We start from the raw sequence: 26,309 nt of genomic DNA on the forward strand, positions 1-26,309 counted from the left end.
TAGAGGGCTATGGGTAACCCTAGGTAATTTCCAAGGTAAGGACATGTTCGGCACAGCTTTGTGGGAATAAGGGCCTGTATTGTGCTGCAGGTTTTCTATGATTCTAAATGAATGCTAACATTTTATTTGCCTTCCTCCCCACAAATTCAACCTGAAAATTAACCTTTCGGGAATCCTGCATGAGGACTCCCAAGTTTCCTTCTGCCTCAGATTTATGAATTTTCTCTCCATTTAGAAAGCAGTCTATCCTCTTATTTCTTCTACCAAACTGCATGCCCATAACATGGGCTCCTGATCTTGCACCTTACCATCTGCTTACACTGCACTTTCTCTGTAATTGCAACACTTTATTCTGCATTCTGTGAATGTTTTACTTTGTACTACCTCAATACACTGCTGTAATGAAATGATCTATTTGAATGGTGAAATTGAAGAGAAAATATTTAATGCAAGTTGTACATTCAGGCACAGTTCACAGATACTTATGATCAATCACTGGAAATGGATGTCTGTCCAATGCTTTGCATGCGTAATAAAGAACATCTTTTAAATATACTGAAAACAATATTGAGAAGTGTTTTAAACAAAAAGAACTATAAATTGTTTGTCACCTAGAAAGGCATCCACCAGGCAGCTGATGCCACGCATGGCTCTGAAGAAGATCTGAGGCAGCTGCTTGAGACACGGATGTTGTATCATTTCCTGAGCCATCCCGCTAACGTTCAACAGCTGCTCCTGGAATTTTGGCGTGGTGCTTATAATGGCTGGATTACTCAAATCCACTGGATTGCTGAGGCAAAATAATAGCATTTAAAATAAAATAAAATAAAAAAATAAAGAGAAAATTACAAAATATTTTATTTACTGTATTCTTCAAATGAACATTATTCACACAGAATAAAACTGTATAAGGCATTGATCCACCAAGAATAAGGTTTTATAACAGATAGATCAGACCTCACTTGGGCCCCTTATCTAAGAAAGGATGTGCTGGGATTAGAGAAGGTCCAGAAGTTCACAATAATGATCCCATGAATGAAAGGTTAATGCACGAGGACCATTTGATGGGCTTTAAGAAGAACGGGGGAATGATCTTCTAAAGGGGGTGATCTCATAGAATGGAATTGGAGAGGATGTTTCCTATAGTGGGGGAGTCTAGGACCAGAGAGCACAGCCTCAGAATACAAGTATGTCACTTTAGAACAGAATTGAGGAGGAAATCTTCTTCAGCCAGAGGTGAATCTGTGGAATTCTGAGGAATCCATAGGGTTGAGAGGGCTAATAAATCAGACGTGATTGAATGGTGGAGCAGACATGACGGGGCGAATAGCCTAATTCTGCTCCTATGTCTAATGGTCTGAAAACTACTTTGCTAATTCCTTACAAACAAGAGAAAAAGTGTGTATTGCTTGGCAATTCCTTATTTTTGTTACACTGGGATCTTTATCAGTGAATGGGGTGAAGGCGGCAAATCAGTTTAGAAAACAAGGTGGCAGTTTAAGAGTACTCAAGACTGTTGGAGCATGGAATGTCTGCCACAAGTAGTTGAGGTATAAGCCTCTGCATCCTTTAAAGGAACAATGAAAACATGTTTGAAATAGATAAAAGGACTTTGGCAAGAGGGTCGTTGTTTTTTTCAAAATTGCTTTATGGAAAAGCCAATTCAGCCAGTGGGCTGAAAGTCCATTCAAGTTCAAGTTTATTGCCATTCCACCATACAGTGCCCATAAAAAGTATTTGACCATAAGATATAGAAGCAGAATCAGGCCATTCAGCCCATTGAGTCTCCTCCACCATCCCATCATGGCTGGTCCTGGATCCCACTCAACCTCACTCACCTGCCTTTCACCATATCCTTTGACTGATCAGGAAATGATGAATTTCTGCTTTAAATATACCCACGGACTTGACCTCAATCGCAGTCTGTGACAGAGCATTCCACAGATTCACTACTCTCTAGCTTAAAAAAAAATCCTCCTTACCTCTGTTCTAAAAGATCACTCCTCAATTTTAAGGCTGTGCCCTTGAGTTCTGGATATGCCCATCCAAGGAAATATCCTCTCCACATCCACCCTATCTCGTCCCTTCAACATTCGGTCGGTTTCAATGAGATCCTCCCTCATACTTCCAAATTCCAGTGAGTACCGGCCCAAAACTGCCAAATGCTTCTCGTATGTTAACCCCTTTCATTCCCAAAATCATCCTCGTTAACCTCCTCTGGACTTTCTCCAATGACAACACATCCTTTCTGAGATATGGGGCCCCAAACTGTTGACAATACTCCAAGTGCAGCCTGACTAATGTCTTATCAAGCCTCAGCATTATCTCCCTGCTTTTATATTCTATTCCCCTTGAAATAAATGCCAAGATTGCAATTGCCTTCTTTACAACAGACTCAACCTGTAAATTAACCTTCTGGAAATCTTGCACAAGGACTCCTAAGTCCCTCTGGACCTCCGATGTTTGAATTTTCTTCCTATTTAGACAATGGTCTGAACTATTGTTCCTTTCACAAAATGCATCATACATTTCCCAACACTGTATTCCATCAGCCACCTTTTTGCTCATTCTTCCAATTTGTCAGTCCTGCTGCAATCACATTGATTCCTCAGCACTACCTACCCTTCACCTACCTTTGTATCATCTGCAAACTTTGCCACAAAGCCATCAATTCTGTTGTCCAAATCATTGACAAACAATGTGAAAATCAGCAGTCCCAATACTGACCCCCAAGGAACACCGCTAGTCACTGGCAGTCAATCAGAAAAGATTACATTAGATTCAACTTTACTGTCATTGTGCCGAGTACAGATGCAATTAGCATCTGACCGGAAATGCAAAGAATAGTGTTATTTACAAAATAACTGCAAATAAAAAGTAAGTGCTACAGCACACAAATATAAAAGTACTGAGATAGTACAATATGGAAGCTCTTCTTGTGCCTGCTGCTGCGGAAGTGGAGGCTCCTGTAGAGCCTACCAGTTGGGAGGAGAGTAAAAAGTCCATAGTTAGGGTGAGATGCATCCTTGATAATGCTTTTCACCCTGCTCAGGCAGTGTTTATGGTAGATGTTCTCAATGGTGGGCAATTGGGTGCCGATAATCCGCTGGGCAGTTTTCACCATATGCTGGAGTGCTTTGTGGTCTGAGACAGGACAATTGCCATACCACACTGAGATGCAGTTGGTGAGTATGCACTCAATGGTACAGCGGTAAAAATCCGTCAGTATCCTGGGACAGAGGTGAGCTTTCTTGATGCTTCGCAGGAAATAAAGGCGCTGTTGTGCCTTTTTGATTAGGATGGAAGAGTTCAGGGACCATGTGAGATCCTCGGAAATGTGGACACCAAGGAATCTGAAGCTTGATACCCACTCCACTACAGCTCCGTTGATGTAGATGGAGACGTGAGTGTGGCTCCTAGCATGCCTGAAGTCCACAATGATCTCCTTGGTCTTCTGGGTGTTAAGGGCCAAATTGTTGTCGGCACACCACACAGTCAGTTGCTGGACCTCGTCCCTGTAGGCCGTCTCGTCATCCCCTCCTGATCAGGCCAACCACAGTGGTGTCGCCTGCGAACTTGATTAGGGAGTTAGAACCGTATAAAGGAATGCAGTCATAGGTGAAAACGGAGTACAGAAGAGGGCTCAGCACACAGCCTTGAGGCACGCCCGTATTCAAGGCCCCCTTTATTCCCACTCACTGCCTCCTGCCTGTCAGCCATTCCTCTATCCATGCCAGTATCTTTCCTCTAACGCCATAGGATTTTACCGTGTTAAACAGCCTCATGTGTAGCACCTTATCAAATGCCTTCTGAAATTCCAAGTAAATGACATCCACTGCCTCTCCTTTGTCCACCCTGCTTGTTACTTCCTCAAAGAATTCTAAAAGATTTGTCAGGCAAGATTTCCCTTCACAGAAACCATGCTGACGTTGACTTATATTACCATTAGTCTCCAAGTACCCTGAAACTTCACCCTTAGTAATACACTCCAACACTTTACTGGTCTAGAACTTTTTTTTTTGCTTTTCTTCCTTCTTAAAGAGTGGAGTGACATTTGCAATTTCCAGTCCTCTGGCACCATGATTTTTGAAAGATCATCATTAATGCCTCCACAATCTTTACTGCTACCTCTTTCAGAATCCTAGGATGCAGTTCATCTGGTCCGGGTGACTTATGTACCTTTAGGTCTTTCAGCTTTTTGAGCACCTTCTCCCTTGTAATAAAAACTGCACTCACTTCTCTTCCCTTACACCCTTCAATATCTGGCACACTGCTAGTGTCTTCCACAGTGAAGGCTGATGCAAAATACTCAATTAGTTCACCTGCCATCTCCATTTAACAAGGCAAGTTAAATCTCTTCACACATCTCTTCAACATAAAACAGGAGTCTTGCCTTGTTAACTGATATCTGTATCAGCAGAAACACTCACCTTTCAATGAATTCACAGTAAAAAAAAAGTGGCAATTGCTTTTAAGCCATTCAGTAATGGTTTCTAAGATAGTTTGTGTTGTGTGTGAATTGTATATTATATAGACCATAAGACAAAGGAGCAGAAGTCGGCCATTTGGCCTAGCAAGTCTGCTCCGCATATGTACTATGCTGTGCACCTTGCTCTAGATCAATGTTATTTCATTTGGCTGTGTATATACAGTGGATTCCAGTTAATTGGGACACTTCAGGACCTGTATATTTTGGTCCAGTTAAGCAGCTGCCCCAATTAGTCAAAGCTTAGAGAAGACTTTAGGTGTCTACAGCTCCAAGAAGCACCTAAACCATTCTTCATTTCATGTTCTCAATATTTATTGTTTATTTATTATTTATTCTGCATGGAGGTCGGTGACCAGTGGTGTGCCTCAGAGATCTGTTCTAGGACCCTTACACTTCGTGATTTTTATAAATGACCTGGATGAGGAAGTGAAGGGGTGGGTTAGTAAGTCTGCTGATGACACAAAGGTTGGGGGTGTTGTGAATAGTGTGGAGGGCTGTCAAAAGTTACAGCGGGACATTGATAGGATGCAAAACTGGGCTGAGAAGTGGCAGATGGAGCTCAACCCAGATAAGTGTGAGGTGGTTTATTTTGGTAGGTCAAATATGGTGGTAGAATATAGCATTAATGGTAAGACTCTTGGTAGTGTGGAGGATCAGAGGGATCTTGGTCCAAGTCCATAGGACACTCAAAGAAGCTGCGCAGGTTGACTCTGTGGTTAAGGCATATGGTGTATTAGCCTTCATCAATCATTGAATTGAATTTAGGAGCCGAGAGTTAATGTTGCAGCTATATAAGACCCTGGTCAGACCCCACTTGGAGTACTGTGCTCAGTTCTGGTTACATCACTACGGGAAGGATGTGGAAACTATAGAAAGGGTGCAGAGGAGATTTACAAGGATGTTGCCTGGATTAGGGAGCATACCTTATGAAAACAGGTTGAGTAAACTCGGCCTTTTCTCTGTGGAGCGATGGAGGATGAGAGGTGACCTGATAGAGGTGTATAAGATGATGAGAGGCATTGATCATGTGGATAGTCAGAGGCTTTTTCCCAGGGCTGAAATGGTTGCCACAAGAGGGCACAGGTTTAAGGTGCTTGGGAGTAGATACAGAGGAGATGTCAGGGGTCTTCATCATCGTGGCTATCCCTCGAGGTCGAGGATGATGGTCTTCATTCTGTTAATCTACTTATGGGCTCTCAAGTGGCTTATGAGTCCAATCTTGGCTTTGAAAGTTCTTCTGCATTCAGGACAGGTAGTTCCAGATGGCAGATCGGGCTTTGGTTGTTGCTGCCTCTCTTTCCATTTTCTTCTCTTTCATTCTAATTCTGCACATCTGTTGGCTTCGAAAGTTGATGTTCCTTCTCGGATGATGGCTTGCCAGAGTTTCCTGTCCTTGGCATTGGTTTCCCAATTGTTGATGTCAATGTTACATTTCTTCCTGTTGGCTTTTAAGACGTCTTTGAATCTCTTCCGTTGTCTGCCTCTTTTACGTTTGCCTTCTTTAAGCTGGGAGTAGAAGATTTGTTTCGGCAGACGTTCGTCTTTCATCCAAACAACATGACCGCTCTTGATTGGTTCTTGATGACGTAGGCTTCAATGCTTGTTGTTTTTGCTTCATTTAGCACACTGATGTTGGTTCTTCTATCTTCCCAGCTGATATTTAAGATGTTTCGAAGACAGCGTTGATGGAACTTTTCAAATGCCTTCAGATGTCGTCGGTATGTAGTCCAGGTTTCTGATGCATACAGGAGTGTTGGGATTACCAATGCCTTGTACACAAACATTTTGGTGTCTGTTCGGATGTCACAATCATGAAAGACTCTTATTCGGAGACGTCCAAAAGCTGTTCCAGCTCATTTAAGACGATGTTGGATCTCGTCATTAAAGTCGACATTGAAGGACAGGTGACTTCCAAGTTGTTTTGCCAAGTTAAAATGATGGTTCTATCCGATTTGTTTCAATTGGTGATGGTTGATAGATGATCTGAGTCTTCCTGGAATTGATGCTAAGTCCAAGTTTCTTGTATGCACGGTTGAAGGCAGTCAGAATCTGTTGCAGGTGGTTTTCTGAAAGAGCTGCAACACCGTTGTCATCTGCGTATTGGAACTCGATGAGGGAACTCGTGGATGTCTTCGCTTTGGATTTGAGACGGGCAAGATTGAAAAGTCTGCCATCTGTTCTATAGACAATTTTGATTCCTGGTGGTAGGTCGTCCTTGATAATGTGGATGATTGTCGCAATGAAGATGGTGAACAAAGTTGGGGCAATCACACATCCCTGTTTTACTCCTGATCTAATTTGAAAAGACTCACCGTTACTGTTGCTGACCATGACTGTGGCAAGCATGCCATCATGCAGGAGTCTCAGGATTCGAATATACTTTTCAGGGCATCCATAGGTGGATAGGACATCCCATAGGAGTTCCCTTGATACTGAATCAAAGGTATTGACATTGTCAGGGGTAAGAAAGTGCGTGGAATGGGCTGCCGGCAACAGTGGTGGAGGTGGATATGATAGGGTCTTTTAAGAGACTCCTGGATAGGTACATGGAGCTTAGAAAAATAGAGGGCTATGGGTAACCCTAGCCATTTTTAAGGTAGGGACATGTTCGGCACAACTTTGTGGGCCGAACGGCCTGTATTGTGCTGTAGGTTTTCTACGTCTCTATTATTATATTTTATTACTATTTATTTATTATTATTATTTCTCTTTTTTTCTCTTTTTGTTTTGTATTGGCAGCTTGTTGTCTTTTGCATATTGTTTGTCCGTCTTGATGGGTGCTTTCTTTTTAATGTAGATTCTATTGTGTTTTTTGGATCTACTGTGAATGCCCACAAGAAAATGAATCTTAGGGTTGTATATGGTGACATACTGTATATGAACTTAGATAATAAAATGACTTTGAACCTACCTGAGCATGTGTAAGACACGGAACCATGTCTGAGCAACACAGTCATTGTCCATTTCTGAGGGAATGAGGCTTGCATCTTCATCTGGAACTTTGAATGGAGGGAAGGAAGGACCATACGTAAACCGCAACAGCCTGTCAAAGTGAAACAGCATTTTAGTGCAAGCTGGTAAATTGGTTTATTATTGTTATATACTGAGGTACAGTAAAAAAGCTGATCTTTCATACTAGTCGTACATTTCAGTTCATTACAACAGTGCATTGAGGGAGTACAAGGTAAAACAGAGTGCAGAATGAAGTGATACAGTTACAGAGAAAGTGCAGTGCAGACAGACAACAAAGTGTAAAGTCAATTCGTACTCAGCAACTGTTACAACAGTAGGATAGAATCTATCCTTCACCCTGGTGGAATGTGCTTTTAGGCTTTTGTACCTTCTACCCAATGGGATGGGGGAAGAAGAGAGAATGATTGGGGTGGGTGGGGTCTTTGATTATGATAGCTTGTTCACTGAAGTGAGAAGTGTAGTCAGAATCCCTGGAGGGGAGGATGGCTTCTGTGATGTTATGAGCAGTGACCACAATTAGCAGTTTCTTGCTGTCACAGGCAGAACAATTGCCATATTAAGTACTGATGCATCCAGATGGAAGGATTTCTATGGTGCAATGATCATAATTTATGATGGTTGAACTATTAGCATCCAAGGTAGAGGCAATTGGCTTTCTTGGTTGTGGCTTCTAATTGATTGGACCAGGAGAGACTATTGATGACGCCAACTCCTAAAAACTTGAAATCTCCAACCCTCTTGACCTCAGCAACATTGATGTAGACAGGAGCACGTGCACCTCCTTCCTTCCTGAAGTCAATGACCATCTGCATAATTCATTTGACGCGGTGTCACAGGTAGATAGGGTTGGAAAGAAAACTTTTAGCACATTCGCTTTCATAAAACAATGTATTGAGTACAGGAGATGGATGTCATATTGAAGTTGCATAGGACATTGGTGAGGCCAAATTTGGAGTATTGTGTGCAGTTTTGGTCACCTACCTACAGGAAAGATGTAAGTAAGATTGAAAAAGTACAGAGAAAATTTACAAGGATATTGCCCGGTCTGGAGGACTTGAGTCATAAGGTAAGATTGAATAGTTTAGGACTTTATTCCTCAGAATGTAGGAGATTGAGAGGAGATTTGATAGAGGAATATAAAATTTTGAGGGGTATAAATAGGGCTAATGTAAGCAGTCTTTTTCCACTCAGGTTGTATGGGACTACAGAGGTCATGGGTTAAGGGAGAAAGGTGAAAAGTTTAAAGGGTATATGAGGGAAAACTTCACTCAGAGGGTGGTGAGAGTGTGGAATGAGCTGCCAGCACTATTAGTGCATGTGAGTTTGGTATCAATGGTTAAGTGAAGTTTGGATAGGTACATGGATAGAAAGGGTATGGAAGGCTATGGTCCTGGTGCAGGTCAATAGGAGTACAGAGTTTAAATGGTTCAGCATGGACTAGATGTGCAGAAGGGCCTGTTTCTGTGCTGTACTCCTCTGTGTGAAGGCGGAGTTGTCTTGGGTGGTAGAAGCTATATAATCGCTATTGGTGTTTCCTGATATTTCGTCAGGACCCAACCACCCCATACACTCAAGACAACTCCGCCTTCACGTAGGACTTAGGTCTGGGTGCACCCTGTCTCGCTGAAGGAGCTCTGTCTATGGTGAGTGTTTGCGCCAACAAATGATGTGGATGAAGAGGATATCAACAAGTTTTATGAAGATCTCGACAGTGCTTATGAGCAATGTAAATCTCAGTATATAAAAATAGTCATGGGAGATTTTAACTCCAAAGTTGGACAGGAAAGGGTTGATAACATCATAGAACCTTTTGGATTAGGGGAGAAAAATGAGAATGGAGAAAGGTTTACTGATTGGTGTGTCAGAAACAACCAAGTGATCACCAATACTTGGAATAAAAACCATCCACGTAGATTGTGTACTTGGATTAGCCCTGGAGATAGAACAAGGAATCAAATAGATTTCATTACCATCAATGAAGGCTTTAGAAATAACATCACAAATTCTAAAGGCTACCCAGGAGCAGACTGTGCTTCAAAACCATTCAGTAATAGCTACTATTAAAACAAGACTAAAGAAACTGAAAAGTGGAAAAAAGAGAAAGTACATGTTGGGAGAACTTAAAAAGGATAACATACTTAAGCAACAATTCAAAACAACTGTAGAAGAACACTGGAACGAAAACTTAACAACACCTACTTGAGACAGATTTAAATATGCTATACAGCAATCAGCAAAGGAGATAATCCCAGTACAAGAAATCCAACACACCAACAAGGGGTGGATAACCCATGAAATTCTAGGTCTGATGGAACAAAGAAGGTGAGTGAAGAATAATGAAGTGCAATACAGAGAGCTAGACAGACAGACCAGACCATTAGAAACCATAGAAACTACAGCACAGAAACAGGCCTTTTGGCCCTTCTTGGCTGTGCCGAACCATTTTCTGCCTAGTCCCACTGACCTGCACACGGACCATATCCCTCCATACACCTCCCATCCATGTATCTGTCCAATTTATTCTTAAATGTTAAAAAAGAACCCGCATTTACCATCTCGTCTGGCAGCTCATTCCATACACCCACCACTCTCCGTGTGAAGAAGCCCCCCCTAATGTTCCCTTTAAACTTTTCCCCCCTCACCCTTAACCCATGTCCTCTGGTTTTTTCTCCCCTTGCCTCAATGGAAAAAGCCTGCTTACATTCACTCTATCTATACCCATCATAATTTTATATACCTCTATCAAATCTCCCCTCATTCTTCTACGCTCCAGGGAATAAAGTCCTAACCTATTCAACCTTTCTCTGTAACTGAGTTTCTCAAGTCCTGGCAACATCCTTGTAAACCTTCTCTGCACTCTTTCAACCTTATTTATATCCTTCCTGTAATTTGGTGACCAAAACTGAACACAATACTCCAGATTCGGCCTCACCAATGCCTTATACAACCTCATCATAACATTCCAGCTCTTATACTCAATACTTTGATTAATAAAGGTCAATGTACCAAAACCTCTCTTTACGACCCTATCTACCTCTGATGCCACTTTTAGGGAATTTTGTATCTGTATTCCTAGATCCCTCTGTTCTACTGCACTCCTCAGTGCCTTACCATTTACCCTGTATGTTCTACATTGGTTTGTCCTTCCAATGTGCAATACCTCACACTTGTCTGTATTAAACACCATTTGCCATTTTTCAGCCCATTTTTCCAGCTGGTCCAAGTCCCTCTGCAGGCTCTGAAAACCTTCCTCACTGTCCACTACACCTCCAATCTTTGTATCATCAGCAAATTTGCTGATCCAATTTACCACATTATCATCCAGATCATTGATATAGATGACAAATAACAATGGACCCAGCACTGATCCCTGTGGCACACCACTAGTCACAGGCCTCCACTCAGACAAGCAATTCTCTACCACCACTCTCTGGCTTCTTCCATCGAGCCAATGTCTAATCCAATTTACTACCTCACCATGTATACCTAGCGACTGAATTTTCCTAACTAACCTCCCATGCGGGACCTTGTCAAAGGCCTTACTGAAATCCATGTAGACAATATCCACTGCCTTCCCTTCATCCACTTTCCTGGTAACCTCCTCAAAAAACTCCAATAGATTGGTCAAACGTGACCTACCACGCACAAAGCCATGTTGACTCTCCCTAATAAGTCCCTGTCGATCCAAATGCTTGTAGATTCTGTCTCTTAGTACTCGCTCCAATAACTTACCTACAACTGACGTTAAATTTACCGGCCTATAATTTCCCGGATTACTTTTCGATCCTTTTTTAAACAACGGAACAACATGAGCCACTCTCCAATCCTCCGGCACCTCACCCGTAGACAGCGACATTTTAAATATTTCTGCCAGGCCCCCCGCAATTTCAACACTAGTCTCCTTCAAGGTCCGAGGGAACACCCTGTCAAGTCCCGGGGATTTATCCACTTTAATTTTCCTCAAGACAGCAAGCACCTCCTCCTTTTCAATCTGTACAGTTTCCATGATCTCACTACTTGTTTCCCTTAATTCCATAGATTTCATGCCAGTTTCCTTAGTAAATACAGACGCAAAAAACCCATTTAAGATCTCCCCCATTTCCTTTGGTTCCGCACATAGCTGACCACTCTGATCTTCAAGAGGACCAATTTTATCCCTTACAATCCTTTTGCTCTTAATATACTTGTAATAGCTCTTTGGATTATCCTTCACTTTGACTGCCAAGGCAACCTCATGTCTTCTTTCAGCCCTCCTGATTTCTTTAAGTATTTTCTTGCACTTCTTATACTCCGCAAGCACCTGATTTACTCCCTGTTTCCTATACATTTCATACAACTCCCTCTTCTTCTTTATCAGAGTTGCAATATCCCTTGAGAACCAAGGTTCCTTATTCCTATTCACTTTGCCTTTAATCCTGACAGGAACATACAAACTCTGCACTCTCAAAATTTCTCCTTTGAAGGCTTCCCACCTACCAATCACATCTTTGCCAGAGAACAACCTGTCCCAATCCACGCTTTTTAGATCCTTTCTCATTTCTTCAAATTTGGCCTTCTTCCAGTTCAGAACCTCAACCCTAGGACCAGATCTATCCTTGTCCATGATCAAGTTGAAACTAATGGCGTTATGATCACTGGAACCAAAGTGCTCCCCTACACAGACTTCCGTCACTTGTCCTAACTCGTTTCCTAACAGGATATCCAATATTGCATCCCCTCTAGTTGGTCCCTCTATATATTGATTTAGAAAACTTTCCTGAACACATTTTACAAACTCTAAACCATCTAGACCCCTAACAGTCTGGGAGTCCCAATCAATATATGGAAAATTAAAATCCCCTACCACCACAACTTTATGTTTCCTGCAGTTGCTTGCTATCTCTCTGCAGATTTGCTCTTCCAATTCTCGTTGACTATTTGGTGGTTTGTAATACAATCCCACTAATGTGGTCATACCTTTCCTGTTTCTCAGCTCCACCCATAAGGACTCAGTAGACAAGCCCTCTAATCTGTCCTGCCTGAGCACTGCTGTAATATTTTCCCTAACAAGCAATGCTACTCCCCCACCTTTCATTCCTCTGCCTCTATCACATCTGAAACACCGGAACCCTGGAATATTAAGCTGCCAGTCCTGCCCCTCCTGTAGCCAAGTTTCACTAATAGCTATAACGTTATAATTCCACGTATCAATCCACGCCCTCATCTTATCCGCCTTCCCGCAATACTCCTAGCATTGAAATATATACACCTCAGAAGATTTTTACCACCACTCACAACCTTTCTATTAGCGGATTTGCTTGAACTTTTAACATCATTTATTTTCACCCCAGCCCCATTGTCAGCCCTGGCACTCTGGTTCCCATCCTCCTGCAAATCTAGTTTAAAGCCTCCCCAACAGCACTGACAAACCTCCCTGAAAGGATATTGGTCCCCCTGTAGTTCAAGTGTAACCCATCTCTCTTGTACAGGTCCCACCTGCCCCAGAAGAGGTCCCAATGATCCTGAAATCTGAAACTCTGCCCCCTACACCAATTGTGCAATATTGCAAAGGAAGAATGGCTGAATCAAAAATGCAAGTAGAAGGCCATATTAACAACAGCAAAGAAATGCACAAGAAAATTAAGGAAATTACTGGAATTAAGAAAACCTCCTCTACAGGATGCATAAGATCAGCAGACGGATCCATACTAATAGATCCAGATAAAGTATGTGAGAGGTGGATTCAGTAATATAGAGCAGTTTTTTGAAGATAATAGAGGGGAACCGCCAGATATTAAACACCTTAATTCTGGCCCACCTATTACCAAAAAAGAAATAACTAAAGCAATGAAAAGCATGAAACATGGTAAAGCCACTGGATCTGATGACATTTCAGGAGAAATGATACAAGCCCTAGAAGATCCGGGCATAGATATTCTTTTTGAACTGTTTAATGACATATATGAGTCTGGTGCATTGCCTGACGATCTCTTGAAATCAGTATTTATAACTCTGCCAAAAATTCCTGGAACTATTGACTGTGAAAATTATAAAACGATCAGTCTTATGAGTCACATAATAAAGATCTTGTTAAGAATTGTTCTGAGTCGAATTAAAAACAAGTTGAGGCCAGAAACTTCTAAACTGCAATATGGGTCTATTGAGGATAGAGGAACTAGGAACACAATTTTCATACTACAAATACTTTCAGAAAGGGAACATGAATATCAAATGATGTCTTTTTATGTTTTATTGATTTCACTAAAGCATTCAACAAAGTGCAACATGAAAAATTATTTCAAATTCTTGCTAAACTAAACATTGACAGAAGAGACCAACAACTACTTCAAAATTTATATTGGAACCAAACGGCGGCGGTAAAAATTGATGATAATATACGCAGTTGGACTAAAATTCAAAGAGGAGTTAGACAGGGATGCGTTGCCTATAGTGAGATGATTCTCAGAGAAATAGAAGACCTAGATGGAATAAAAATTGGAGGTGTTAACATCAACAATATAAGATATACAGACAATACCACCCTAATAACAAGTGTACAGGGTCTTTCTTTTGTTACATTTAAAATGGCGATTTTGTTATGTTAATCTGGAGAATGCGGCTTTGTTGTGTTTTAACGCTGCAGAGAGTTTGCGCTAACAGTTTGTTTTACTTTAAATGAGATAACAAGGTTCTATTAGCCAATGGGTGGTTATGTATCGTTTTGTTTTTGGATGCCATGCTGTATGATATGACTGTGGACTGGGTTTTGGCGGGGAGTCGGGAGGAGAGACGAGGAGGACGGCGGACGTGCGGAGAGGCTCCGGTCGATCACTCAGGGTGGTCCCGAGCTGTGAGTCGACGGAATTCGGGTGGTCGTCTGACGTCGAATTGAGCTCCAACGGTAGCGCGTGAAGAACTTGGACTTTGATAAGTGTTGGCGCCTTTTTTTCCCATTACTTTCCTCTCTGTATCAAATGCATATTAATGTCATAGAATTAGTAATATCTATAAAGTGTATTTGTTAAAATTTACTGGGTGTGCTGGCTGATGATTGATGTTTGTGATTGATTCGGGCAGCGACTGACCCTGAGGGGAGTGTTGAAGCAGGTGCTGGGCGGGATTTCCCCTAGACATACACGAGCCAATATAACGGAACGTTACACAAGTGCTGCAGAAGACCTACAAATCCTCCTAGACAAAGTAGTACAAACAAGTGCAGATTTTGGTCTAACCATCAACTGTAAAAAAAAAACACAAATGTATGGTAATATGAAAACAGCAGGATACTCCCAACTGCCAATTGTACATCGGTAACCAAGTGATTGAACAAAAGACCAGCTTTAATTACCTTGGTAGCTTTATATCACAAGATACTAGAAGTAAAGTAGAAATAAAAAGAAGAATTGCCATTGCCAAAACCAACTTCCAAAAAATGAAGCCCATTTTTACCAACAGACAAAAAGGCTTAGGCCACTGAAATGTTATATCTGGTTAATCTTGCTTTATGCTTCCAAACATGGACAGTAACACCAGAACTCCGAAGAAACTTAAAAGCAACAGAAATCTGGTTTCTTAGAAGAATGCTGAAAATACCATATAGAGATAGAGTAACTAATGGGACAGTACTCCAACATGCCCATGAGAACATTAAATGAGAGGAAACTTAAATTCCTGGGCCATGTCATCAGAAAGGGAGAAATAGAAGCCATTACAAAGCCATATGCTTGGGAAACGCGGAAGAGGAAGGCAAAGAAGAAAATATATGGACACTGTGAAAGAACTAACAGATCTAAGTGTGCGAGTTGTCATTGATGCTGCATGGGATCGTTCGATGCGGAAAGCCATGATTGTAACGCGCAAGGCACATGGAGAAGACGACTCCTCTATGAGTCCTTCATTGACACTGAGGGAAAGGTTGTCATGACACCATGTCTCTAAGCTCATTATCTCCTTCCTGTACTCAGACCCACTGTTACTTGAGATACAGCTCACTACAATAGCATTAGCTGCAAACTTAACCCTTGGATACCATGCCTCCTTACTTTCTCAATAAGCCTTGAATGGGGTACCTTGTCAAATGCCTTGCTGAAATCCATATCCACTACATCTACTGCTCTACCTTCATCAATGTCTTTAGTCACCTCCTCAAAAAAATTCAATCAGGCTCTTAAGGCATGACCTGCCTTTGACAAAGCGACAAAGCCATGTTAACTATTTCTAACCATATTATGCCTCTCCAAATGTTCATAAATCCTGCCTCTCAGAATCTTCTCCATCAGCTTACCAACCACTGAAGTAAGACTCACTGGTCTATAATTTCCTGGGCTATCCCTACTCCCTTTCTTGAATAAGAAAACAACATCTGCAACCCTCCAATCCTACGGAACCTCTCCTGTCCCCATTGATGATACGAAGATCTTGGCCAGAGGCTCAGCAATCTCCTCCCTTGCCTCCCACAGTAGCCTGAGCTACATCTCATCTGGTTCCAGAGACTTATCCATCTTGATGCCTTCCAAAAGCTCCAGCACATCCTCTTCCTTAATATCTATATGCTCATGCTTTTCATTCCGCTCTAAGTCATCCCTACAATCACCAAGATCCTTTTCCGTAGTGAATACTGAAGCAAAGTATTCATTAAGTACCTCTGCTATCTCCTTTGGTTCCATACACACTTTTCCACTGTCACACTTGATTGGTCCTATTCTCTGACGTCTTATCCTCTTGCTCTTCACAAATACTTGTACAATGCCTTGGAGTTTTTCTTAATCCTGTCTGCCAAGGCCTTCTCATGGCCCCTTCTGGCTCTCTTAATTTCATTCTTAAGCTCCTTCTTGCTTGCTTTATAATCTTCTATATCTATCATTACCTAGTTTTTTTTGAACCTTTCGTAATCTTTTCTTTCTTTTTGACCTATCTACAACAGCCTTTGTACACCACGGTTCCTGTACCCTACCATCCTTTCCCTCTCTCATTAGAACGTACCTTTGCAGAACTCCACGGAAATATCCCCTGAACATTTGTCATATTTCTTCCGTACATTTCCCTGAGAATATCTGTTCCCAATTTATGCTTCCAAGTTCCTGCCTGATGTTTCCCCTTACTCCAGTTAAACACTTTCCTAACTTGTCTGTTCCTACCCCTCTCCAATACTATGCTAAAGAATTGTGATCACTATCTCCAAAATGCTCTCCCACTGAGAGACCTGACACCTGACCAGATTCATTTCCCAATACCAGATCAAGTACAGCCTCTCCTCTTATATCCCTAATTAACCAGACAGAATCAGAATCATGTTGAGTATCACTGGCCTAAGTTGTGAAAATTGTTGTTCTGTGGTAGCAGTACATTGCAATACAGAATAATTAAAAATACTAGAATAATAAAAAGATAAATTAAATAAATAGTGCAAAAAGAGAGAAAAAAGTGAGGTAGTGTTTGTTGCCCAATCAGAAGTCTGATGCAGAGGGGAAGAAGCTGTTCCTGAAACACTGAGTGTGTGCCTTCAGGCTCTGTACCTCCTGCTTGATAGTAGTGAAACCGCCCCTTCACTGGTTTTCCCTAGAAACTTGGTTTGTTAGCCACTGGACTCAGTGGTGAGAAAGCCATCTTTCTCACACTCTGTACATCCAAGGTCGGTATAACTTGGGTCCCACCGAACTGGAATGTTCAGATGTTTCAACCACCCGAACCACGACCTGAGCGAATACTGTGTAAATACTGCCCACGTGCAATTATCTGTCAGGAAGAAATAATAGATCGCACACCACATACAATTATAAATGTGTATTTACTAATGTCAGTTTACTCAAACAGTTATTAAAATAAGAAAAACTAGAAGGGCCGATTATAATTAAACCAGTCTACATGTGCACAAGGTTGGAGCTGGATGTGTCCCTTGCTCATGGTGCCAACTCCTCATCATCGATCACCAGTAGAACTTCCCATCTTGTACTCCATCGAAGTGCACACTTCAGTTGGATCGAATCCTATAGCCGCCTCTCCTGATCTTCCCTTTCCATCTCTCGCCTTAAGACCACAACCCCCACCAGTGTCCATCACAAATTCTTCTCCACCCAGCTTTCTCTAGAACCTTCTCCCAAATCCACCATCCTGATTGGTTGACCCAACATTCCGAAGTTGAGCACCACAGCCTCTTATCTTTTCCTGAAACCCAAACACGAACAGCAGAACACACTGATTCTACAGGAAGTTATTAAATGAAATACCCTACAGCATAAGCAGTAAGAATCTTAACTGGGGCGTTACAGCAGCAATGAGACAATGGCAAGTATCTGCATCTACTGCCACCCTTGGCTCAGTGTTCCATGTACCCACTCCTTTCAGTGTAAAAAAAATCCTTTGACATCCTCTTATACTTTCCTTTATATTAGACCATTAGACCATAAAGCATAGGATTAGAATTAGGCCATTTGGCCCATCGAGTCCGCTCCACCATTCCATCATAGGTAATTTATTATCCCCCTCAACCCCATTCAGCTCAGCTTTAAAAAGGTTATTTGTGATCTATTACGTCCAGCAAGGCTGTGGGACAAATTGATTTTACAGTCACAACAATAAGTTGAATTGGACTAACCTAGACGTCAGTGCACAGATGACCTTGCTCCACTGCTCTACCACAGCTGGGTGGTGTCTCCAGTTGGCCAACATTTCTCGAGCTGTCTTCCAGTAAGGCGGCGTTGGGAAACATCGTGTACAAGCCAGGAACCAGACTTCAAAGAGTACACCAATTAATTTATCAGCGAGATTTTCTGCCAGACCACCTAAAGAGAAGCAAATCAGTGAATTCTGAAAGCTGCAACAGGTTTTTCGTTCACTACCATTTTCAGCGAAGAGCAGCAAAGACTAACTGGGCATTTTCTAAGTTGGAAGAGGTGTGAAAGGCTTTTAAATGTCCCTTTCTGTACACAATTTTGTAGTCATTAATATCATTTTTGGCAATAACTCACAAAACTAAACATCAAATTAGTTACTCAATGGTTGCAATTCCCACCTTAAGCACCACGAGGTCAGTGAGACAAAATATTTAAAAGGCTTAAAATCAACAGGTGATTTGAGCCATGAAAAAGACCAAGGTCAATTAATGCTCAATGCAATACATCAAATTTCCTTTGGTAAAGGTGGTGTTATTAAAACTATGGTGTCATTTCCATCTAAGTTTTATCCCCAAAACCCATAGAGAAAAGAGACTGGAGGAACATTTCGACTATGGAATGACAATATTAGATCAGCTGTAAGCCATTCAGTCTGTTGAAATCCACTCAGATAATTTATTAAGGATACAGCACGGAACCTGCCCTTCTGCCCAACATCTTCCCAACCACTGAAGATGGTTCAAGGCCACAACCTTAATACTGCCCCAGGGCATGGGACTCAACTTCACAAGTGTAATGTCACAGGCTTACTCACACAGGGTACAAGTGCCATGAAAACTAGCTTTATGCAGCAGCACAGTACATTACAAACATGGCCAACATAATAATAAAAAATTTACACAAAGTAATACAGTAATACTGTTCTGGGTAAATCAATTAAAATGACCATCTCTATAGCTTTGCAACGATTTAATACTGTACAGAGCAAATAAGGCTTACTTTAAGCCATTTTTTAAGAAGGGAAGGAGGCAGAAGAATTATGTATAGAACAAAAGGAGGACAGGAATGAAGGTAGGACCGATAAGAGATAAAAGGTGGGAAGATGTGCCTGGAGGCTGTGGAAGTGAGCAAGGTCCTCAATGAATACTTCTCTTCGGTATTCAACAATGAGAGGGAACTTGATGATGGTGAGGACAATGTAAGTGAGGTTGATGTTCTGGAGCATGTTGATATTAAGGGAGAGGAGGTGTTGGAGTTGTTAAAATACATTAGGACAGATAAGTCCCCGGGGCCTGACGGAATATTCCCCAGGCTGCTCCACGAGGCAAGGGAAGAGATTGCTGAGCCTCTGGCTAGGATCTTTATGTCCTCATTGTCCACAAGAATGGTACCGGAGGATTGGAGGGAGGCGAATGTCGTCCCCTTGTTCAAAAAAGGTAGTAGGGATAGTCCGGGTAATTATAGACCAGTGAGCCTCGTGTCTGTGGTGGGAAAGCTGAAAAAAGATTCTTAGAGATAGGATCAATGGGCATTTAGAGAATCATGGTCTGATCAGGGACAGTCAGCATGGCTTTGTGAAGGGCAGATCGTGTCTAACAAGCCTGATAGAGTTCTTTGAGGAGGTGACCAAGCATATAGATGAGGGTAGTGCAGTGGATGTGATCTACATGGATTTTAGTAAGGCATTTGACAAGGTTCCACACGGTAGGCTTATTCAGAAACTCAGAAGGCATGGGATCCAGGGAAGTTTGGCCAGGTGGATTCAGAATTGGCTTGCCTACAGAAGGCAGAGGGTCATGGTGGAAGGAGGACATTTGGATTGGAGGGTTGTGACTAGTGGTGTCCCAGAAGGATCGGTTCTGGGACCTCTACTTTTTGTGATTTTTATTAACAACCTGGATGAAGGGGTAGAAGGATGGGTTGGCAAGTTTGCAGAAGACACAAAGGCTGGTGGTGTTGTAGATAGCGTAGAGGATTGTCGAAGATTGCAGAGAGACATTGATAGGATGCAGAAGTTGGTTGAGAATTGGCAGATGGAGTTCAACCTAGAGAAGTGTGAGGTAGTACACTTTGGAAGAACAAACTCCAAGGCAGAGTACAAAGTAAATGGCAGGATACTTGGAAGTGTGGAAAGAAAGCTCATGGGGTGTTAGTTTTCATAAGTCGAGGGATAGAGTTTAAGAGTTGCGAGGTAATGATGCAGCTCTATAAAATTCTGATTAGGCCACACTTGGAGTACTATGTCCAGTTCTGATCGCCTCACTAACGGAAGGATGTGGAAACATTGGAAAGGGTACAGAGGAGATTTACCAGGATGCTGCCTGGTTTAGAGAGTATGCGTTATGATCAGAGACTAAGGGAGCTAGGACTTTACTCTTTGGAGAGAAGGAGGATGAGAGGAGACATGATAGAGGTATACAGAATATTAAGAGGAATAGAGTGGATAGCCAGCGCCTCTTCCCCAGGGCACCACAGATACACCAGTGAAATTTAAGAGACTACTAGACAGGTATATGGAGGAATTTAAGGTGGGGAGTTATATGAGAGGCAGGGTTTGAGGGTCAGAACAACATTGTGGGCCGAAGGGCCTATACTGTGCTGTACTACTCTATGTTCTATGTTCGAAGAAAGGAATTTATAGTTCAGTTAGCCTGACTTCAGTGGTTGGAAAGATGCTGGAGTCTATTATAAAGATGAGGACTTGGAGGCACATGATAAAATAGGCTGTAGTCAGCATGGTTTCCTTCAGGGGAAATATTGCCTGAGAAAACGGTTGGAAGTCTTTGAGGAACTAACAGAATCAGATTCATTGTCACCAGCATGTGACGTGGAATTTATACTTTATACTTTATTGTCGCCAAACAATTGATACTAGAACGTACAATCATCACAGCGATATTTGATTCTGCGCTTCCCGCTCCCTGGATTACAAATGGATAGTAAATATTAAAAATTTAAATTATAAATCATAAACAGAAAATAGAAAAATGGAAAGTAAGTTAGTGCAAAAAAAACCAAGAGGCAGATCCGGATAGTTGGAGGGTACGGCCCAGATCCGGATCAGGATCTGTTCAGCAGTCTTATCACAGTTGGAAGGAAGCTGTTCCCAAATCTGGCTGTACGAGTCTTCAAGCTCCTGAGCCTTCTCCCGGAGGGAAGAGGGATGAAAAGTGTGCTGGCTGGGTGGGTCGTGTCCTTGATTATCCTGGCAGCACCGCTCCGACGGCGTGCGGTGTAAAATGAGTCCAAGGACAGAAGATTGGTTTGTGTGATGTGCTGCGCCGTGCTTACGATCTTCTGCAGCTTCTTCCTGTCTTGGACAGGACAACTTCCATACCAGGTTGTGATGCACCCGAGAAGAATGCTTTCTATGGTGCATCTATAAAAATTAGTGAGGGTTTTAGGGGACAGGCCAAATTTCTTTAGTTTTCCCAGGAAGTCAAGGAGCTGGTGGGCCTTCTTGGCAGTGGACTCTGCTTGGTTGGACCAAGTCAGGTCATTTGTGATATTGACCCCGAAGAACTTAAAGCTTTTGATCTGTTCCACTTGGGCGCCACTGATGTAAATTGGGTCGTGCTTCTCCTTCTGAAGTCAACAACCAACGTTGAGGGATAGGTTATTGTCTTCGCACCATGCCACCAGGTTCTTAATTTCCTCTCTGTACTCAAACTCATCATTACCCGAGATACGGCCTATAATTGTTGTGTCATCAGCAAACTTATATATTGAGTTTGATGGAAACTTGGCTACACAATCATGGGTGTACAGTGAGTACAGCAGGGGGCTGAGTACACAGCCTTGTGAGGCACCGGTACTCAGAGTGATTGTAGAGGAGAGCTTGTCCCCTATTTTTACAGCCTGGGTCCTGTCTTTGAGGGAGTTGAAGATCCAGCTGCAGATCTGAGTGCTAAGGCCCAGGTTCCGGAGCTTAGGAATCAGTTTATTTGGAATGATGGTATTAAAGGCAGAGCTGTAGTCAATGAAAAGGAGCCTTATGTATGCGTCTTTATTCTCCAGGTGTTCTAAGGAGGAATGTAGGGCCAGAGGGACGGCATCTGCCGTTAACCTGTTGTTCCGGTAGGCGAATTGCGAAGCGTCGAGGTTGACCGGTAGGCTGTGGTTGATGTGTGCCATAACCAATCTCTCGAAGCACTTCATAGCAATTGATGTCAGAGCCACAGGTCGATAGTCATTCAGGCATGCCACCTTGCTCTTCTTTGGCACTGGGATTATTGTTGCCTTCTTAAAACACTTAGCAGCAGCAGTTCAATGCAATACATAATCCAGAAGAGAAAAATATAATAATAAACGAGTAATTCAGTTACACTATACGTATATTGAATAGATAAAAAAATTGCAGAAAACAGAAATATTGCATATTAAAAAAAGTGAATTAGTCCAAGGATTCAATGTCCATTTAGGAATCGGATGGCAGAGGGAAAGAAGCTGTTCCTGAATTCGGCAGAACGAATAAAGGTGTGGACTATTTTCGAAATGGGGAGAAAAATTCAAAAATCAGAGGTGCAAAGGGACTTGGAAGCCCTTGTGTAGAATTCCCTAAAGGTTAATTAGGAGCTTGAATCGCTGGTAAGGAAGGCAACTACAATGTTAGCATTCATTTTGAGAAACTAGAATATAACAGCAAGGATATAATGCTGAGGCTTTATACGGCATTCGTCAGACCGCAGGAGTATTGTGAGCAGTTTTAGGCTCCTATTCTAAGATGTGCTGGCATTGGAGAGGGTCGCGGTGTCTCTGACCAGAGGGCAAAATCTCACAATAGAAGGATGTCAATTTGGAACAGATATGAGAAAACTTTCTTTTGCCAGAAAGCTGTGTAAGCCAAGTCATTGGGTATATTTAAGGTGGACGTTGACAGGTAATTTATCAGGGCGTCAAAAGCTTCACGGAAAAGGCAGGAGAATGGGGTTGAGACAGATAATAAATCAGACATGATGGAATGGTGGAGCAGGCTCGATAGGCCAAATGGCTCAATCCTGCTCTTATAACTTATGATCTTACTTTTACGATGAATCAATACAGGATAAATAAAGTGCTTCAAGTTGTGTAAAAAAATTGTAAAAGTTTAACCTACTGGGTATTGTTGCTCAATTTCATATCCTTACATCCTTTACACTAAACTGGGATTCCAAATCCACATCCACTCCATTGACAACCCACCTTTCTAAAAATGCCTTCACACTATCGTCTATTTACTGCTAATCCCCTCATCTATCTTTGTTATATACAGATATAACTGTGCAACACACTCCTGCAGAGCTTCCTAACCTCCACCATGCAATCTAAACTCGTATGAAACATATCCTCCCATGTTAAAACTTGTATCACACCAATTGCTTATTGCATAAAAATAAAGGCTTCAGGTGTAAAAATGACTCAACTGTAAAGACTGTAAGACATAGGAGAAGAATTAGGCCATTTGGCCCATCCAGTCTGCTCCGCCATTCAATCATGGCAGAATCTATCTTCCCCACAATGTTGTGCCGACCCTTAATCCCTACTTCCCATATAACCCCCCACCTTAAATTCCTCCATATACCTGTCTAGAAGTCTCTTAAATTTCACTAGTGTATCTGCCTCCACCGACTCAGGCAGTGCATTCCACACACCAACCACTCTCTGAGTAAAAAAACAAGAATGTTCCTCTAATATCCCCCTTGAGCTTCCCACCCTTTACCTTAAAGCCATGTCCTCTTGTATTGAGCAGTGGTGCCCTGGGGCAGAGGCGCTGGCAGTCCACTCTATCTATTCCTCTTAATATCTTGTACACCTCTATCATGTCTCCTCTCATTCTCCTTCTCTCCAGAGGGTAAAGCCCTAGCTCTCTTAATCTCTGATCATAATGCATACTCTCTGAACCAGGCAGCATCTTGGTAAATCTCCTCTAACATAGAATGAATGCTAACAAAGCATTTGCCTTCCTCACCACCGACTCAACCTGCAATTTAACCTCTAGGGTGTTCCACACAAGGACTCCCCCAAGTCCCTTTGCATCTCAGATTTTTGAATTTTTACCTCATTTAGAAAAAAAGTCTGCACATTTGTTTTTACTACCAAAGTGCATGACCATGCATTTTTCAACATTGCATTTCGTTTGCCACTTCCTTGCCCATTCTCCTAATCTGTTTAAGTCCTTCTGCAGCCTACCTATTTCTTCAACACTACCTGCCACTCCACCAATCTTCATATCACCTGCAAACGTGGGAACAAAACCATCTTTTCCATCATCTAAATCGTTGACGTATAGCATAAAATGTGACCCCTGCGGAACAGGACTGGTCATTGACAGCCGACCAGAAGAGGATTATTTTATTCTCACTTGTTGCCTCCTTCCAATCAGCCAATGCTCCAACCATGCCAGTGACTTTCCTGTAATACCATGAACTCTTAACTTGGTAAGCAGCTTCATGTCTGATACCTTGTCAAAGGCCTCTGAAAGTCCAAATATACAACATCCACTGCATCCCCTTTATCTGTCCTACTTGTAATCTCCTCAAAGAATTCCAACAGGTTCACCAAGCAAGATTTTCCCTTAAGAAAACCATGCTGACTTTGTCCTATCTTATCCTGTGTCACCAAGTCCTTCATAATCTCATCCTTAATAATTGACTCCAACATCTTCCCAACCACTGAGGTCAGGCTAACTGGTTTATAATTTCCTTTCTGGTGCCTTTCTCCAAGACTGGAGTGACATTTGCAATTTTCTAGTCCTCTGGCACCATGACAGAGTCCAATGATTTTTGAAAAATCATTACTATTTCCTCCACAAACTCTACTGCTTTCTCTTTCAGATCCGTAATGTGCAGTTCATCTGGTCCAGGTGACTTATGTACCCTTGGGTCTTTCAGCTTTTTGTTAAATATATTTTTATTGAAGGAATGACACAATACAGGATACATAATGGATTACATTTCCCTCCATTTTGCTTTTATATCTTACCCCTAAACAAACCTCCCCTCACCCACCCTCCCAGAACATACCATGACAGTTAATGTATTTACAATACAATTCACAAATACAAGTACGGATATTTCACAGCCATACCCCCACATTACTTCAAGACGAAGGCCCACACACATCCACAACATGTCAGATGATCCAAAATACACTCATATTACAATTCATCAACCACTCTGTGAGGTAAACCATATGCGTGTTAAAAGGGAGGCAACTTCCCAAATACAATCAAATGCCCTCAACTAGGTAATTCCTTAAGACTCCCAAAACATGACAAGAAAGGTCCCCATTTTGAATAGAACTTTTTCACAGACTCCCTCAAAGTGAATTTAATCTTTTCTAATTTCAGAAAAAACATTACGTCCTCTAACCAAGCAGCAGCAGATGGGGGAGTGGCAGATTTCCAGACCAGCAAAATTCTCCTAAGGGGCAATAGCGATGTAAATGCAGTGATATTTGACTGGCTTGCACTTAAACCCAAATCATCATCTGCCACACCAAATACAGCTATAAGCGGGTAAGGTCTCAGTGTCACCCCCAAATCCTCACTGATAATTTTAAAAGCCAGTACCCAATAGCCATCAAGCCGAGGGCAAGACCAAAATGCATGCACTAAACCAGCTGGAGAGAAGGAACACATGTCACAGCCAGCGTCTGTCCCAGGGTATATGTCTGCAAGTCTGGCTTTACTTAAATGTACCCTGTGTAAAACTTTAAATTGTATGAGCCCCAGTCTAGCACATGATGATGAGAAATGAACCATATTCAATGCTTTTGCCCTATATTCCTCAGCCAGATCCATACCGAGGTCATCCTCCCACCTACTCTTAGTTTTGTTTAGATCTTGAACTCCCAAAGACATCAGATGAGAGCATAGTACAGAGATCAGTCCTTTATTATTAAAGCTAAGAGTGAGTTTTTCCCACAACATAGCAGGTGGTAGATCAGGAAAAGAGGGAAATTTTTCCTTGACAAAGTGGTGAATCTGCAGGTATTTTAAAAAATGATTATGCGGAAGGCCATATTTACTGCATAGGTTATCAAAACTATCAAATATGTTATCAGTGCACAAATCCTTAATGCGATTAAGACCGTTCAAACCCCATTGTCTAAAAACTGAATCGAGTGTGGAGGGAAGAAATAGATGGTTTCTATGAATGGGACCAAAAACTGAAGCTGATGTGAACTTATAGTGGCAGCGAAATTGTTTAAAAATTTTGAGGGTGGAGAGCACGACTGAGTTAGATGTGAATTGAGAGGATTTCAATGGTAAGGAA

At 41.9% G+C, this 26,309-nt stretch overlaps 1 protein-coding gene across 9 annotated transcripts in view; it reads right to left on the reverse strand.

The window, feature by feature from the left end:
- ralgapb (Ral GTPase activating protein non-catalytic subunit beta) overlaps positions 1-26,309 on the reverse strand; it is a 200,479-nt gene that overhangs the window by 145,544 nt on the left and 28,626 nt on the right. For all 9 annotated transcript variants that reach the window (XM_063040979.1, XM_063040978.1, XM_063040977.1 and 6 more), the window contains 3 exons: positions 18,036-18,222; positions 7,401-7,532; positions 612-790 (listed from right to left, as the gene is read on the reverse strand). In XM_063040979.1, coding sequence (XP_062897049.1) covers positions 612-790; positions 7,401-7,532; positions 18,036-18,222 — 498 coding nt within the window. The remainder of the gene's footprint in view (positions 1-611; positions 791-7,400; positions 7,533-18,035; positions 18,223-26,309) is intronic.

This window comes from Mobula hypostoma, chromosome 2, assembly GCF_963921235.1.
Source record: "Mobula hypostoma chromosome 2, sMobHyp1.1, whole genome shotgun sequence".
NCBI classification, from domain to species: domain Eukaryota; kingdom Metazoa; phylum Chordata; class Chondrichthyes; order Myliobatiformes; family Myliobatidae; genus Mobula; species Mobula hypostoma.